At 40.4% G+C, this 14,542-nt stretch overlaps 1 protein-coding gene across 1 annotated transcript in view; it reads left to right on the top strand.

The window, feature by feature from the left end:
- The window catches only part of plxna2 (plexin A2), a 201,442-nt gene extending 188,530 nt beyond the window's left edge, over positions 1-12,912 (top strand). Inside the window, exons 28-32 of the mRNA XM_075475207.1 lie at positions 2,909-3,099; positions 3,260-3,429; positions 3,549-3,761; positions 4,061-4,211; positions 8,601-12,912. Coding sequence (XP_075331322.1) covers positions 2,909-3,099; positions 3,260-3,429; positions 3,549-3,761; positions 4,061-4,211; positions 8,601-8,696 — 821 coding nt within the window. The 3' untranslated portion in view covers positions 8,697-12,912. The remainder of the gene's footprint in view (positions 1-2,908; positions 3,100-3,259; positions 3,430-3,548; positions 3,762-4,060; positions 4,212-8,600) is intronic.
- The last annotated feature ends 1,630 nt before the right edge of the window (positions 12,913-14,542 follow it).

Raw genomic sequence — 14,542 nt, forward strand, 5'->3', positions numbered from 1 at the left:
TTGGAACTGTAGCAACAATGAGTCAGAAGATCAGACACACAGTCAGGCATACGCTGATGCTTGGAGAAGTTTAACTGTTCTCAACCTTTCACTGTAAGCTACCATAGCAAAACAAAGCAATGTAAGGCGTCACCCCATCCATAATGAATGAGAAGCAAGATGGTGGACGCCTGTCGTCTGCATCTGTGACGTTGCAAGGTGTTCCCAATAGAAACAATTTATCAAGGGATGTTCCCTTAGCTGACATTCTCATACATAGCTGTTTATGTACACTGTGGAAAGGATTATGTTTTTTAAAAACACTTAAAACACTTGTATTTCATGGGGACTTGAAGGCCATGATATTTCTAGATGACTTGATGGGCGGTACACCTTTAGCTGCCATGGCTGCATGCACACCACACTAGCAAACTAAGTACTTGTACACAAGCACTCGCATCCTTCAGATGCGCCTGTAGCTTGTGACAAATTTGGTTCTTTGCCAGACAGACTCGGCAGCAGCACCAGGCATCTCGTGATTGCTAATTATTCTGTGTGAATGATACTTCACACAAACAGAAAAAGATAAGAGAGCACGACCAATTATCAGGATTGGGAATGGAAGGTGAACATTGCCTTTAAACTGCCTAACACGGAAAACGAGCGAAGAGCATCCTCATCCCTACGAGCAATTAAGTTTATTTACAAATACTGGGAAGAGTGGATATCTGTGGAAACTAGGGAAAATGCCTTTATTCTCAGTGTATTTAGTGTAAAATAAAGAGAAGTGACTTAGGCTATGTACACACGTAGCCGGGTATTTTTAAAACCGGATATTTCCCCCCCTCTGTTTATAAAATAATTTGTATCCACATTACCTTGTTTTCGAAAAAAAAACCTTCCACACATAACCGAACATCTGCGTTTTCAATCATATTCATAAGCATCCAAACCAGCTGGCAGTGCGTCCCGGTCTGATCCAAATCGACGATTTCGGCGAAGAACGTGCCTACGTGGAGTTGTTATGAGGGGGTAAATCCCCGACCGCAATGTTGCCCGTCGCCTGTGCTCTTGGAGCAGTAGTTGGGCGTGTAAAATCAAGGCAGTAAACAGCGCCTGCACAATAATAACCACCACAGTTCACAAGGCATCCATGCTTCTTCAGTAAACAAAGGTCGCACGTTTGACGTCCGAGCAGATTTGTTGTTGTTTTGGCGCATATTGTGATGTTCGAAAACGCAAAACTCCGGTTATCTCTGTCTACACGCAAATGCATGAACGGAGTTTTCAAAAATATTCACTTTGCCCGGAGTTTTTAAAAATATTCGTTTATTATGCGTTTTCATGTGGATGACAGGTCCAAACGTAGAAAAATATATTCGTTTTAGCAGATACCCGGCTACGTGTGGATGGGGCCTTATTAAATACAACTTAATAAGATTATCTAAGATGATCTTTCGAAGATTGAGGAGCACTGAGTCAAAAACAATACATGGTAGAAGTTATGGGTAGAGATGGAAAGATAATGGTAATTGCCAACATAGGGCCTTCTCTGTATTATGTAGTTATTTTCTAATATAAAAGCCTAATGTGAAGTTGTGGAGTTTTACACCTAAATAGTGGTTACATGTAATAATGGAGCTTTAACTCATAAAAAGTTCTATTAAAGTGATCCTTTTTGTTATGGATGTCCCGGCACTGGAAGTAGATGTGCGTGGTGTAGTGAGGAGGCGCTCAGCTAGCATGAGCCTGGCCCTCATCAATCATGGGCTGGCACAGCAGGCACAGCTGCGCCTCGACGTCTGCTTGATGGATTCATACCAATTTCACGTTCAACACTTAGCATCTTGACTCAATCCCCCCCCTAGCACCACCATCTTGCTTTAAAATCGGCCTGAACACACTCCCCTACTGACTGACTGTGTTCAGGAGCTGGAGACTGCAGCGAAAGAAAGAACTGCAGGCCACGGCATAGTGTTCAGGAAGTTAGGAAAAGGTTAGGGGTGCAGATAGAATGAAAGGCGGAGAGAGGGATATTTAAGCAGTGACTGGATTAAGATAGGATTTGGGATCTCAACCCCCCCGTCCCCAGTGGCCACTCCAGAGGTTCAGTTTGGCCTTGTTTGAAGGGTATAAGGGGCTTTAATGGCAGTAAATGCTTTGTTGTGCAGCTCGCCTTTGAAGCCAGGTGAGAGATATCCTCACTGGGATCCTCAGATCCTGAATCTCTGGAGAGATGCCGGCTGCCTTGAGTAGACAGCACAGCTGACTAATTAGAGAAACTGAAACCGGCATCATTTCGAGTGAGTGAGCAGAAAGGAAGCAAAAACACAAGAGTGGACAACGGGGCGTATAGATGAAGGATACAGTGCTTCACAAAATGGGGATCTTTTGATACATTGATTAGAGTGTGACAGGGATGTTTTCAATATGGCACCCAGGGAAGAGACAATGATGAGCACTTTTAAGTGAGGCCAGACACAACCATAAGGCAGGGATTATGTAAGAAAGAGAATAAATCATGAGAGAGATAAAAAGTCAATAGTTATCTCATAATTCATGACAGAGAAAGAGGAATTAAACAGAGGAATAAATATGCAGTATTCTTTCTGGCCTTCAAACTTAATTGTGTCTTTTATGAGGGAAGGCAAAAAGATATCGAAGCCTTGTTGTCAAACATCTTGTGTTGTATAAGTGATACTAATCGGTACAATACAAAGGACGGTGACTTCCCTTCCTTTTCATTACTTAGCTGTTTTTAAGAAAATATGCATCGCTGCAGTTTTCTCAGTCATCAGTTTCCACAGAGCAGAGAGAGCACAGAGGAGATGGATGTGCGTATGCTAAATTCACATGACGCTGCAACATAGGGAAGCATTTTGTTATCACAGTCGTTTACTTTTAACTTTCTTTTTTCTGTTCTGGACAGACTCCTCATTCCGCTACACAGGGAGCCCCGACAGCCTCCGTTCACGCGCTCCCATGATCACCCCCGATTTAGAGAGCGGTGTGAAGGTGTGGCATTTGGTGAAAAACCACGAACATGGAGACCAGAAAGAAGGAGATCGAGGCAGCAAGATGGTCTCTGAGATTTATCTGACGAGGCTGCTAGCTACCAAGGTACATCAGTATTCTCCTGTACATTTCTACACGATAATACATCCCTGTAGGACACAGTCAGTTGTCTTAGATGTGTCATATTAGTGGTTTTCAAACTGTTAGTGTAATCTCTCCGTGCCCATGTGCTGCTTATATACATGTACTCTCATTCCATTATCAGGGCACACTACAAAAATTTGTCGACGATCTATTTGAGACGTTGTTCAGTACCGTCCACCGAGGGAGTACTCTTCCCCTGGCCATCAAATACATGTTTGACTTCCTGGATGAGCAGGCGGACAAACACGGAATTTACGATACAGACGTACGTCACACGTGGAAAAGCAACTGGTGAGTACAGTGGAACATGAAAGGTCTCTACACCAAGACGTAAATAAATTCAACCTTATTTTGAAAGTCTGAGAACTCCTGTGTGTCCCTAACTTGTTCTCCTTTTCTCCATCTTTTAGCCTTCCGTTGCGTTTCTGGGTGAATGTGATCAAGAACCCTCAGTTTGTGTTTGACATCCATAAGAGCAGCATCACAGACGCCTGCCTATCTGTAGTAGCTCAGACCTTTATGGATTCATGTTCCACATCAGAGCACCGCCTGGGCAAAGACTCCCCATCAAATAAGCTGCTCTACGCTAAAGATATTCCCAATTATAAGGGCTGGGTAGAGAGGTAGGAGCAGACATTTATCCAACATGCTAAACCCCCCAACACACCTTTTTTTGTCTCATCTTATAATAAAAACTTGGATCTTTGGGGAAATTGATTCACAAAGCTCTTTCTTCTTACATACACGCCTCAACCAGATTCTGTAAAAGCACTTTGAGATTGAATGTTAGCGGGCATCGATTGTCAGTAAAAGCTGTATAATGGTGCAAAAAATGTGACTATAAAATAATTTAGACCTCAGTTAAATGATTATATTGACTCAGTAAGTGATGCAAAGTGTTTCATATTGTCTGATTTCCCAGGTACTACGCTGACATCAACCGGCTGCCAGCCATTAGTGACCAGGACATGAATGCCTATTTGGCAGAACAGGCCAGACTCCATTCCACAGAGTTCAACATGCTCAGTGCTCTCAATGAGATCTACTCTTATATCAGCAAGTACAGTGAGGAGGTAAGTGATACCTGGATACACAACCATGATATGAGTACAGAACTGATGCATCATTTGTTTTCGTTTTTTCTTTCTTTTTTAAGTCAAATTTAGACATAAACTTTTGGCTTTGCATGAATTGAACTGAAATTGTAATTTTTTGAATTGGAATTGATTGGATTGTGATTGTATTACAATTGGATTGTAATTATCTGGAATTGGGCTGTATCTTTGAAGTGCCTTGAGGTGAAGTTTTTTGTGATTTGGCGCAATATAAATAAAACTGAATTGAACTGAATCGAGGTCAAGCACAGCTAGAAATGATAGGCATAGAAATCGAGGCGCATATCTCTCCTAAAAGCGAAAATCTGAAAGATCTCCATTTAAATGAACATGTGGTAAGTCATTACCTATAGGATTATAGTGATCGGGTCCCCAAAAAGTCTTTCAGTATTTATATATCTTCAATATTATAAAATGCTGTCAAGTAGCACAACTGTCGGTTCAATCTTCAGCAGGTCAGTTTGTAATGCAGGGGCCGATGGATAAAACAAGAACAAGCAACTACAATGAGCCGCTCACCTTCAACTTCTCAGAGAGGAAACCAACTCCTTTCTCTATGCCCTGCTGTTTGCTGTGTGCTGAATGAAATCAAATCGCCTTGGCTCACAGAGTGATAGGAAAAGGGGACACTACTGCCTGACCTCTTGGTTAAATTGACAGCGTTTGTTTTTGCAACCCCGACAGTTCTGTGACCTGTTGTATTAAACTGTATTTGCTGTAATTACAGGTGTCCCCAAATTAAACAGGACCGATTTTTTTTCCACTTTGATGCATTTGTGTATTTATGAGCAAATTACACAAATAGCTAAAATAAATATCATTGTGGTTAATTGTACATTCTGCATGTGAGTTTTATACAAATAATCTTTTAAAAAGTGGGTCATAGATGCAGAGGTCAAATGACTTTAGATGTAAAACAAAGTATGCTTGGGTAAATAACAGATTCTTCTTTCCAGTAACTATAAAGTGGTTAAGGACAGATTACTAAAAGAAAACATAGAGCTGTAGTGAATATTATAACCACATATTTTGCCACAAATAAAAATGGAGGTGAGAACTACTCAGTATTCTATTAAAGTATGTTGGATTGAAACCATTTTATATGTTTGTACAAATATTATTGTATCATTTTTGCTCAGGTGTCCCAATTGAACATTTTTGGAAAGTGATCTTCAATGTTAAGTGTTTACGTGCAGCGGGATTTCTGTGCTGTGCTTGCTAACCTCAGACAAATCTATCCGCTGAACTACGTACGTGAGCTCCTTCACTTGCAGATTTTACCGGTCCCGAACACTGATTGCGTAATCAGCTGCTGCCATCGTAAATCAGCCGCTAATTACAGGCAGATTGTAATTTGAACGAAAAAGACTGCCGCACACTTTAATGTCATGTCCTTGGTGAAACTTGGCCATTCATCCCAAAGTTAGGGAGGTCAGCTCAGGGTCTTCAGTAGGCTTCCCCAAAAGCCCAGAGGCAGCGGGTCTTAGCTGAGGAGAAGAAAGCGAATGTCTAGATGCTCTCAGCATGTTGGGCTGTCCTTTCACCTGTGCTGACTTGGAGTTGGCTTTCTGTTATATACAGTAGGAGCATTATGAGCAGAACCACAGGCAACACACACATACATCAAAGGAAGTGTAGAAAAAGAGGGAGGAAGATAGGGAGGTAAGATAAAGAGCATTTATGGAGACATTCTGGTTCTAATGTCAGCTCCTCCTTTGGGAAGCTTTAGCCTGACATTTATAATCAACCAAAGTGTCTCTCCTTTTTTTCTCTCTTTCTGTCTCTTATTGTCTCTCTCCCTCACTCCTGTATATTCCTTCTCTTTTTACTCATTATCCAGTCAGCTTCCCCTTTGCTCCAGTGAATCTTATACATGCTCTTTTGCTGCCTCTGCAGCCGTCATTGTCTGATGCACACATTCATAGAGACATTTGCAAATACATTGCGGGCCATCAGTCCTGCAGTATCCGGCAGAGTGCAGTGCGAAAAACATCATCTAGCACAATTAATGGTCTACATTCTTGCTCAGCCCTTCACAAAGAGTGTGTGTCAGACTAACCAGGCCAGAGCTGCAGCCTACTTAAATGGATTTGGGAGATAGCGGCAGGAGCTGCACCTGCATAAAGGGCTACAGATTAATAATAGATTACAATCGGGCATGACGAGGAGGAGGATACGTTATGACTGTAGCTGCCAGCCTTAAGAGCACTTAAGCAGATGAGTGGAAGAGGGTAGGTGGGCAGACAGACACTTTCTTCTTCATCAGATCAGGCAGCATATAAAGGACTGCTCTGCTAAAAAAGACAGTTCCTGGTATTTTTTCCAGGCACAATTTTCAAAGCATGCTGTAAAAACATGGTAGGGCTATCAACCCATCAAGATTAAACTCTTAAAATGTAAGAGTGTAGTCCTATTTGGTTGAGCAAGAGAGACTCCCTTCACCTGAGACATGATGGTTTGCCTAAAAGCAGAAAAATTTACAATGCACTTTATGTGCAGTGATGTAAAGCTGTACAAACCATCATACTCAGATATGGTGTCCAACAGGGTGCTTCTCAAAGTCAAGGATGCTTCTTATAAAAGTTAAATAGCTTAAATAGGGGGAAAAAAAAAAAGTAAAATAGCTCAGCTTAATAGACTGTTAAATAGTTTGTAGCCATTAGCTGGCTACCCAACAGGCATAATATATACTTCTCTGTCTTTTTATGGAAATAAATGACAATGCTAATAACTTTAGCTTGGCAACTAATAGAGATAAAACATACAAACAAAAGATTTTAATAAATTTTGCTCCAATCTCGGTGCATCTTCCATCTGCTTTGTAGGCTACTTAACATGCAAAATATGAGTACACAGCATGGAATCAGAAGCAACCGATTACTTACAAATAAAACAATGAAAGTGGGTGCTTTGAAAACACTAAGGATACACAGAAGCATCCATGAAATTTCTCCAAAAGGAGGATTAAGTCCTTCAAAAGATCACTGACATCAGAACAACCCTTTGGCAAGATTTTATGACACAGCATCTTAGAAACCCAGACATAAAGGATCCTTCCTTGACTTTGAGAAGCTCCAACTCCCTTCCCCCTGTTCCCTGTTCAGGGACTGTCATTAAAGGAAACTTTTCTTTTAAGACAATTCTCTATTCGGAGCTTCCTGCAACATCACCAAAAAGAAAACGGCGCACTCTCTATGCATTATGCTTGTTACTCAATCACCAAAATAAGTGTAACTTCTGCCATAGCAATTTTAGCACCAAAAAGCTAACGTTAACAATTTAGTTTCACAGCTAAGCTAGCAAAACCAAAGTTAGCTTTGCTTGCTAACAGTTATTAGTTTTAAGATTATAGAGAATATTTTTCATTAGAAAAGTAAATGTGTGATGTTATAAATAAGTCTAACATTAATAACCAGAAGAAAACATGTTCAAATCTTTAGAAAACTCTCTCTTATTTTATTTTCAGTTTGTCTGATGGGTAATCTTGCTATTTGGCTTAATGTGAAGTGATGAACTGTTCTTCCCCACACAGTTCACAGTTTTCTTGAAACTGAGCATTTCTGCTCCCTACAGTTTGGAATCTTATTTCACATGGCTGAATACCCAGCGCATTCACCTCTGAGTCAGCCTGAATATGAGCAAGAAGCCAAAGAAAATGAATTCAGTAACTCTGAATAAGACTTGACATGAATGAAAAGAACATTTTAGTTGACACTTTTCCCCCGAATTTATATTTTATGTAGCACCTCAGAATTACATATTGCAAAAGATGGCTCAATGAATTATTTTGTTTTGAAATATCAATTATTTAGTAAAGCATACCATTCTGGTGTAGTCTAAGGGAGCAAACAAATACACACAAGCAATTCAGAAACCCTGTGTCGAAATGGGCTGCAGCATTTTAACACATGGATCCATATCAAAGGAAATGAAGGCATTAGTGTTTCGGTTTCTATTAGTATGAAGGGCCCTTTCTATGTATGTTGGTGTCACACTAACGCAGACGCATCCTGACAATGCAGACGCTAGATGAGAGAACAAAGAGGAAAGCCTGTCTGAATGTCTTTTGAACACAACTTGACAAATGCCAAATTTAAAAGATGGGGCTCAGAAGATAAAACAAAAATGAACTAATGCACAAGTATATCTGAATGTTTTAACAGACAGAGGCAATACGTTGCTTTCTCTTTCATGGGATGTCCACATAAAAGCCTAAAAAAACAATACTCTGCTCTACAATGGCGTTCGGAAGCAGACCATTTTCTATTCATTGCTACCTGATCTGGGACTTTTTTATTTTTACAGGTGGTATTTGACCACAGTTTTTTTAATTTTTGTTTTGCACAGATCACTGCAGCCCTGGAGCAGGATGAGCAGGCGAGGAAGCAGAGGTTGTCCTACAAGGTGGAGCAGCTCATCTCTGCCATGTCTCTGGAGAGCTGAGGGTGACCTCTACTTAGATAGAGAGAGAAAGAGAGAAACAGGACCTTGCGAAAAGGTCGTTGCTTACCCCTCAGCGTGGGAACTGCAACCACGATCCAGACCTGGGACCTCTTTATCCACAGTCGGACAAAAATACAACTGCTTTAGTTTGTAATTCTCCCACCTTCTTTTACGATGGTGCCAGCGAAGGGCACCCGGACTGAGACAGAGGCTCCGCGGCTGGAAATGACTTTGGTATATATAAGAGAAATCAGCAAAGAAAGCAACAACATGGCTTTGTTTTGTTTTTGTAGTTTTTCTCAAAGGACATTTTCTCAGTTTGGCAGGAAACTGTATGTCGTGTGGGTGTTCACATGTGTGGGTGTGCATGAGTGTGTGTCATATTGAGGACTGTGAGAGCAAATGGAGAAACAGATTTAGTCTCCACTAAGTCACAACTCTCATCTGAGTGTGAAATAGAGGAGGGGGGGGAGGCAGATTTCATGTTGGACAGCTGAGATTTTATTTTTCTACTCTGTACATTTGAATATTATCAGTTGCAGTCAGAAAATATCCACCAGTCATCCCAAACAACGATTGTTTTTGTTTGACACTACATCAGGGCAATTTGGTGGTGTAACAGGTCATGGTCCATGTCTTCTCATACTCCTTCCCTCCATGGACTGATGCTTCGCACAGCATGGACAAGCCCCTGTTCTGTATTTCATCTGAAGTGTACAGGAAATCATCATGAGAGTCGATGGGACTCCTCTTGTGGTCACAGTTCGGCCAGCATGCTTGCACCTAAACTGAGGATGATGGAGATGAAGTCCATAGTGTATTTAGGAGGTGACTACAGTTCAGCATCACTCTGGTGTCAAAGGCTTCCTTCAGCAGTTAGATCATCTGTGTGTGTACCAGTCGATAATTGCCAATCAGTATATGTGAATGTACTTTTTCTTTTTAAATTTGTTTGTATGTTTGTCTTTTTGAGTTTTGCAACAAACATTGGCTCAGTTGAACTGAGCTTCATAGATATTTGCAGTAGATTTTCCTGTGAAGAACTCGATTTTGTCCATTCTGGCTCCAATCCTTCCAACTTGTTTCGCCTAAATAATTTCTGCAACAGGAGAGTGAGCATCTGCATGGTGCCTGTCACTGCTGTAACTCTGCAGCCTGCTAAGAACGCTGTGTACAGACATAGTAGCAGCTAGTTGAACCCAGGTGAAAGTGGTTGGGTTCTGTGGGCTTAAACTCCCATAACATTCCCACTATGTGCATCTTTTAGGGATCCTGATCAACTTTTATGTGTACCGCATGCATGCTATCGCACATCAAGAGTGCTTAAGGCTCCATTTGTGATTTTATCAAGTGCCAATGAGTCATGTGTGCTTTAGTTAGCCAGCTGAGATGTTACTGCAGTTGAAGGAAGATTTTATCCCAGTACCACCTATATTTTAGCCCAGATGAGGAGAAAACTGTGTGGATATAGTTTGACTAAGTGCCAAAAGATCCTTGTGTTTCAAACTGTTCATTAATGTGTCTAAATCGGTTTATGCTTTACAGAGGACACATTTTGAGTGTGTAGCTGGTTCAAGTTGAAGCTGGGAAAAAAACTGGAATGCTGAGTTTTGAAAGGTGTGAAAGGTACGAAACATAAGCAGGAGAAAAGGGAACTGAGGATGGGAAGAAAACATAAAACAGATGTTGACAAACCACAAGTATGTTTCATGCTGTGTGGATGTATCTCATGACTTCAACCATTCAGAAACTAAAAGGCTAATAGAAGCTTCCAGACCTTTGCTGGATGTCAACAAACTGTAGATTCCGTCCTGTCGATAGGTGATTTCATTTTCTTCCAAGACATATGTTCGCTTGTTGTTTACATCAAGTACTTGAAAATAGGTAGTTTTAAAGTACAGCATATTGCAATTGTGTGTGGTGAGAGCATGGAAAAGGTGGGTGAAAGGTGCTTCTTTTCTCTGTGGCCTTAGATACCCACCGGCTTAGTGTCCCTGATCTTACGTGTTCTCGGCAAGGACACAGTCCTTCCTGTGCCACAGGGCCCTGTGGTTTCTCTGTGATACCTGGCACCGGCACTCAGCTGGGAACTGTGGCATAAAGTAAAAAGAAAGGTGACGAGGGTTCGGCCTGGCTGAGGCAGACATTGCCTTGCCCAGTGCTCGGCTTTCCCGAGCCTTTTGAAGAGAAATGAGGAGCGATGGAGGGGTAGAATGAGAGAGAACCCCTTTAGCTCAAGTTTCCTGCTCCAGCTTTGAAGCTGCTCTTTGATCTGAGTCAGTTGTGTGCACAGTGTGATCAGGAGAAAACATCAAACTAACAGGCACGGAGAAATGTCAGGCGAGGTGAGGATCAACACGCTATTACTGTGTCTGGCCAACGGGGGCAGAAGTGGGAAAGAGGAGCTGGAATTTGTTTCTTCATCCGAAAAAGCACCTGCTTGCAGAAGAAGCGCAGTGCCCACAAAAAAGAGTGAAAATGGGGATCTTATCTCATAATTCTGACTTTGGGTCAAGTGGATTAGTGAATGCAGTGGATGTCAGAATAGCCACAGAAAGGGTCAATCACACCAAACTTTAAGCGCACCAGGCTTCTGTGTTCAGATTAAACCTCAAAACTTGTTGTTGTTTTTAGAACAATTAAATGCACCTGCAGCTTTTCGGCTGATGTAATATTTTTGTCTCACATTCTTTCCCCTTGTGCCTCCAGTTTAATTAGACCCTCTGCAATATCTGACCTTTGGTTAGCGGAAAGGGAAGAGGTGCCTCCTCAATTAATAAAAAAAAAGCAGGACACACTCTGAAAATTCGTGTCGTTCCATCCTATTAGTTAATAAGACTTATTTTTTAAAAATATGACATAGTTTTCCCCTGATTTCACGTTTGAGATATCTTCTAATATAACTTCAAGATACACGATGGTTATGAGTTGAGGTCTTCAGTGTTTTGTTTTTTTTTTCATCTTTTGTGAATGCATTGCACCTCTGTTCACTCCTTAATCTTCGAATAAACATATTTAGGTACACAGTGATGCACATATACAGCACATTAGCAAAACATAAAGCTTCTTCCTTTCGATTAAGGCGTCTTCCCAGTTTCAGCAAATAGAATTGTATCCTCCTCATACCTCACATTGCTTGTATGGAGTAATGCTTTTTGTCATTTTAACGGGACCTTAATGCCTTTTCCTCTTCCAAGGAATGAACTACATGTTTGATAGTCCTTCCAACTGTTAGATGAGCTCCCCTTTATACAGGAGTGTGATGAACAAAATCAGGCACACAAACTGGTTAAGTATGGCTTTTGATTTTTCACTCAGAGATCATTTATATCGGGATGTTTCTCTTTGTCTCGAGCGAGATTTTTGCATGCATTTTGATTCATGCTTTAGTTATGCCTTGTGTTCCGTATTGATCCGAACCATAATTTTCGTCCGACAGCAGTTCTTCCATTTGTAAATGTCTTAAATCACAGTTGAATGCACCTTTTTGTGAAAGAGATTTTTTTTTCATTGTTTTATTTGTAAGTAATCGGTTGCTTCTGTTTCCATGCTGTATACTCATTTTGAACGAAGAGGAAAGTTTCTTTCTGCAGTGCAGAATTCCATTTGACAACCAGTTGTGTGATATGTGAGGAGATGTTCCTAAACACATCATTTCAGATGCAGCTCATGCATAATTGAAGTCGCTTTGTGCACGTTGTTTGCTTCCAGTGAAAACGTGTTGCCAAACTGACGGTGTTGTGAGGTTGATTGGCACATGTCATTCCTTCTCCAAATGAAAGCATTACCTTATTTTTTCTGTTTGTTCATTTGTTTGCTTGCTTTATGGCATCAGACAGAAGAACCGAAATCCCGTCAGTGTATTAGTTTCAATATAAAACGAGTATCCTTCCATTTCAAACACATTGTAAAAACCCTTTGTAGACACTGGAGTACTGTAAAATAGTAATTACTGGCAATGATGATGATTAAGATGATGATGATAATAATAATAATAATTATAATAATAATGGCTGTCTGTTCTTGTTTTATAAAAGTGTTGTGAAAATTGTAAGAAACTTAAAGTATTTAAAAAAAGGTTGTTCTCTTGTTTTTTTTATTTGCTTTGATTTTGTTATTATAATATATTATTGTGTACCTATTGTAAATATGAAGCACACCTATTTTGCAAGCCAAGGATTCACTTTGTACTGTTGTTATATATAAATAAACTTTGCTGGTTAAAAATGGAATAGAACCAAAGTCCTTATTTATGGGTGGGGGGGGTTCCTCTATTTAAGGCAATCCGAGAAGAGTGACTCTCAAATCTTAACATCTTTTAATACTGTAGTACTAATCATTTAATAATAGTCTGCTAAATGTTCATGTCGGTGTAAAGTTTCAAAAAGATATCCATGTCAATGGCAGGATACAAGTATTCCCAGCACAACATGTCACAAGATGAGCAGCATTAATCACTTTGGCTGCCAGTGGTTTTAATGCTGGGATTAATTGGTGTATGAATGCCTGTGTACAAATTCAACAATGTTAAAAGGAACCCCGGCTAATCAAGACGTTATTGTCCTATCTGATCAATGTCTGTACCAGCTGAACATGAACAATATTAAAATCTCTCAAAATCTCTTAGTTTGTATAAAATTATAAAAAATATTTCACTTGTAGTTACGTCGCAATCCTGTCTGGGTAGTGACGTCACTAGCTGGAGAAGTGGATTGCTCTTTGTTAGGTCTCTACCTTCAGACCTGTCCAACTTGGGTAAGCTCCTGCTGGTGTAGCTCTTAAAGGGGAAGTTCGTTTTTTTTTAACCTGGACCTTATTTCTGGCATAAAATACGTTCATCTACTCACTATTGGTGAAAGTCTGTGTCCTTCGGACAATATTTAGATTACTCGAGATCCGCGTATATCCATATAATGGGAGAGAACAGGGCATTGACAATACAGCCACTAAATAAGGCATTATATGTCTTTATTTCACCAGTACTTTAAGACGAATGAATGAATGAACGCGTACTATTGCACTGTTAGTTCATAGCTGCCATGTTGTTGTTATCCGGGGCTATTATGGGGGCTTTCTACACGTGCGTCTAGTGGGATGACTCAGGGCACAAAGCAACAAATTTATGTCATCAACCCAGCATGCATTGCGCTAGTAAAACAATAGCTGCGCCCATTAAAGTACATTTATGCCTATTAGTCCTCACAGTCCCTTTAAGGAACAAAGAATGATACTGGAGTCATTGGAGATATTTTGAATTATCTCTAAGCTATAATATTTAAACAACAGAAAGTTAGAGTGGCTGAAGCCTGAGGGTCTTTAGAAAAGGTGTCATGGGAAACATCTTCGAAAGGGCTTTTTTGAACCATTTCAATGACCTGTTTGACCTGCAGTAGAGAAGCAAGTTTAATGTTACACTAGTATTTGAAGACTTCTAAGTTTCATTTACTTAGTTTTATTTTTGTCACATAATAAAACTAAAAGAGAAATAATTGAATAAATACATGATTTTGGCCTGCTGAGGGGACCTGGCCTCCAAATTCTTTGCGTCGCTTGATGGAGAGAGGACATTATAAACATTGTGTCAGAAAAAAATAAGTGAGGCAAGAGAGTGCAGTCTCAAAACTTACCAACCAACACATCTCCCATCATCTTACTTTTACAAGCTTCTTGCTTGCCAATAGCTTGAGTCATTGTTGTATATACTGTGTCACTAACTGAGTAAGCTACTGGTTCTGCAACATGATTGACAAGAAGTTGCAATTGTATATATAAGAGGTGCTCTTTGGGCAGCAGCACTTCATCTTCCTCTCCAGTTGAATTGAGGGCAGACTAAATGCCATTGACTC

The sequence above is a fragment of the Odontesthes bonariensis genome, chromosome 10 (assembly GCF_027942865.1).
Source record: "Odontesthes bonariensis isolate fOdoBon6 chromosome 10, fOdoBon6.hap1, whole genome shotgun sequence".
Taxonomy (NCBI): domain Eukaryota; kingdom Metazoa; phylum Chordata; class Actinopteri; order Atheriniformes; family Atherinopsidae; genus Odontesthes; species Odontesthes bonariensis.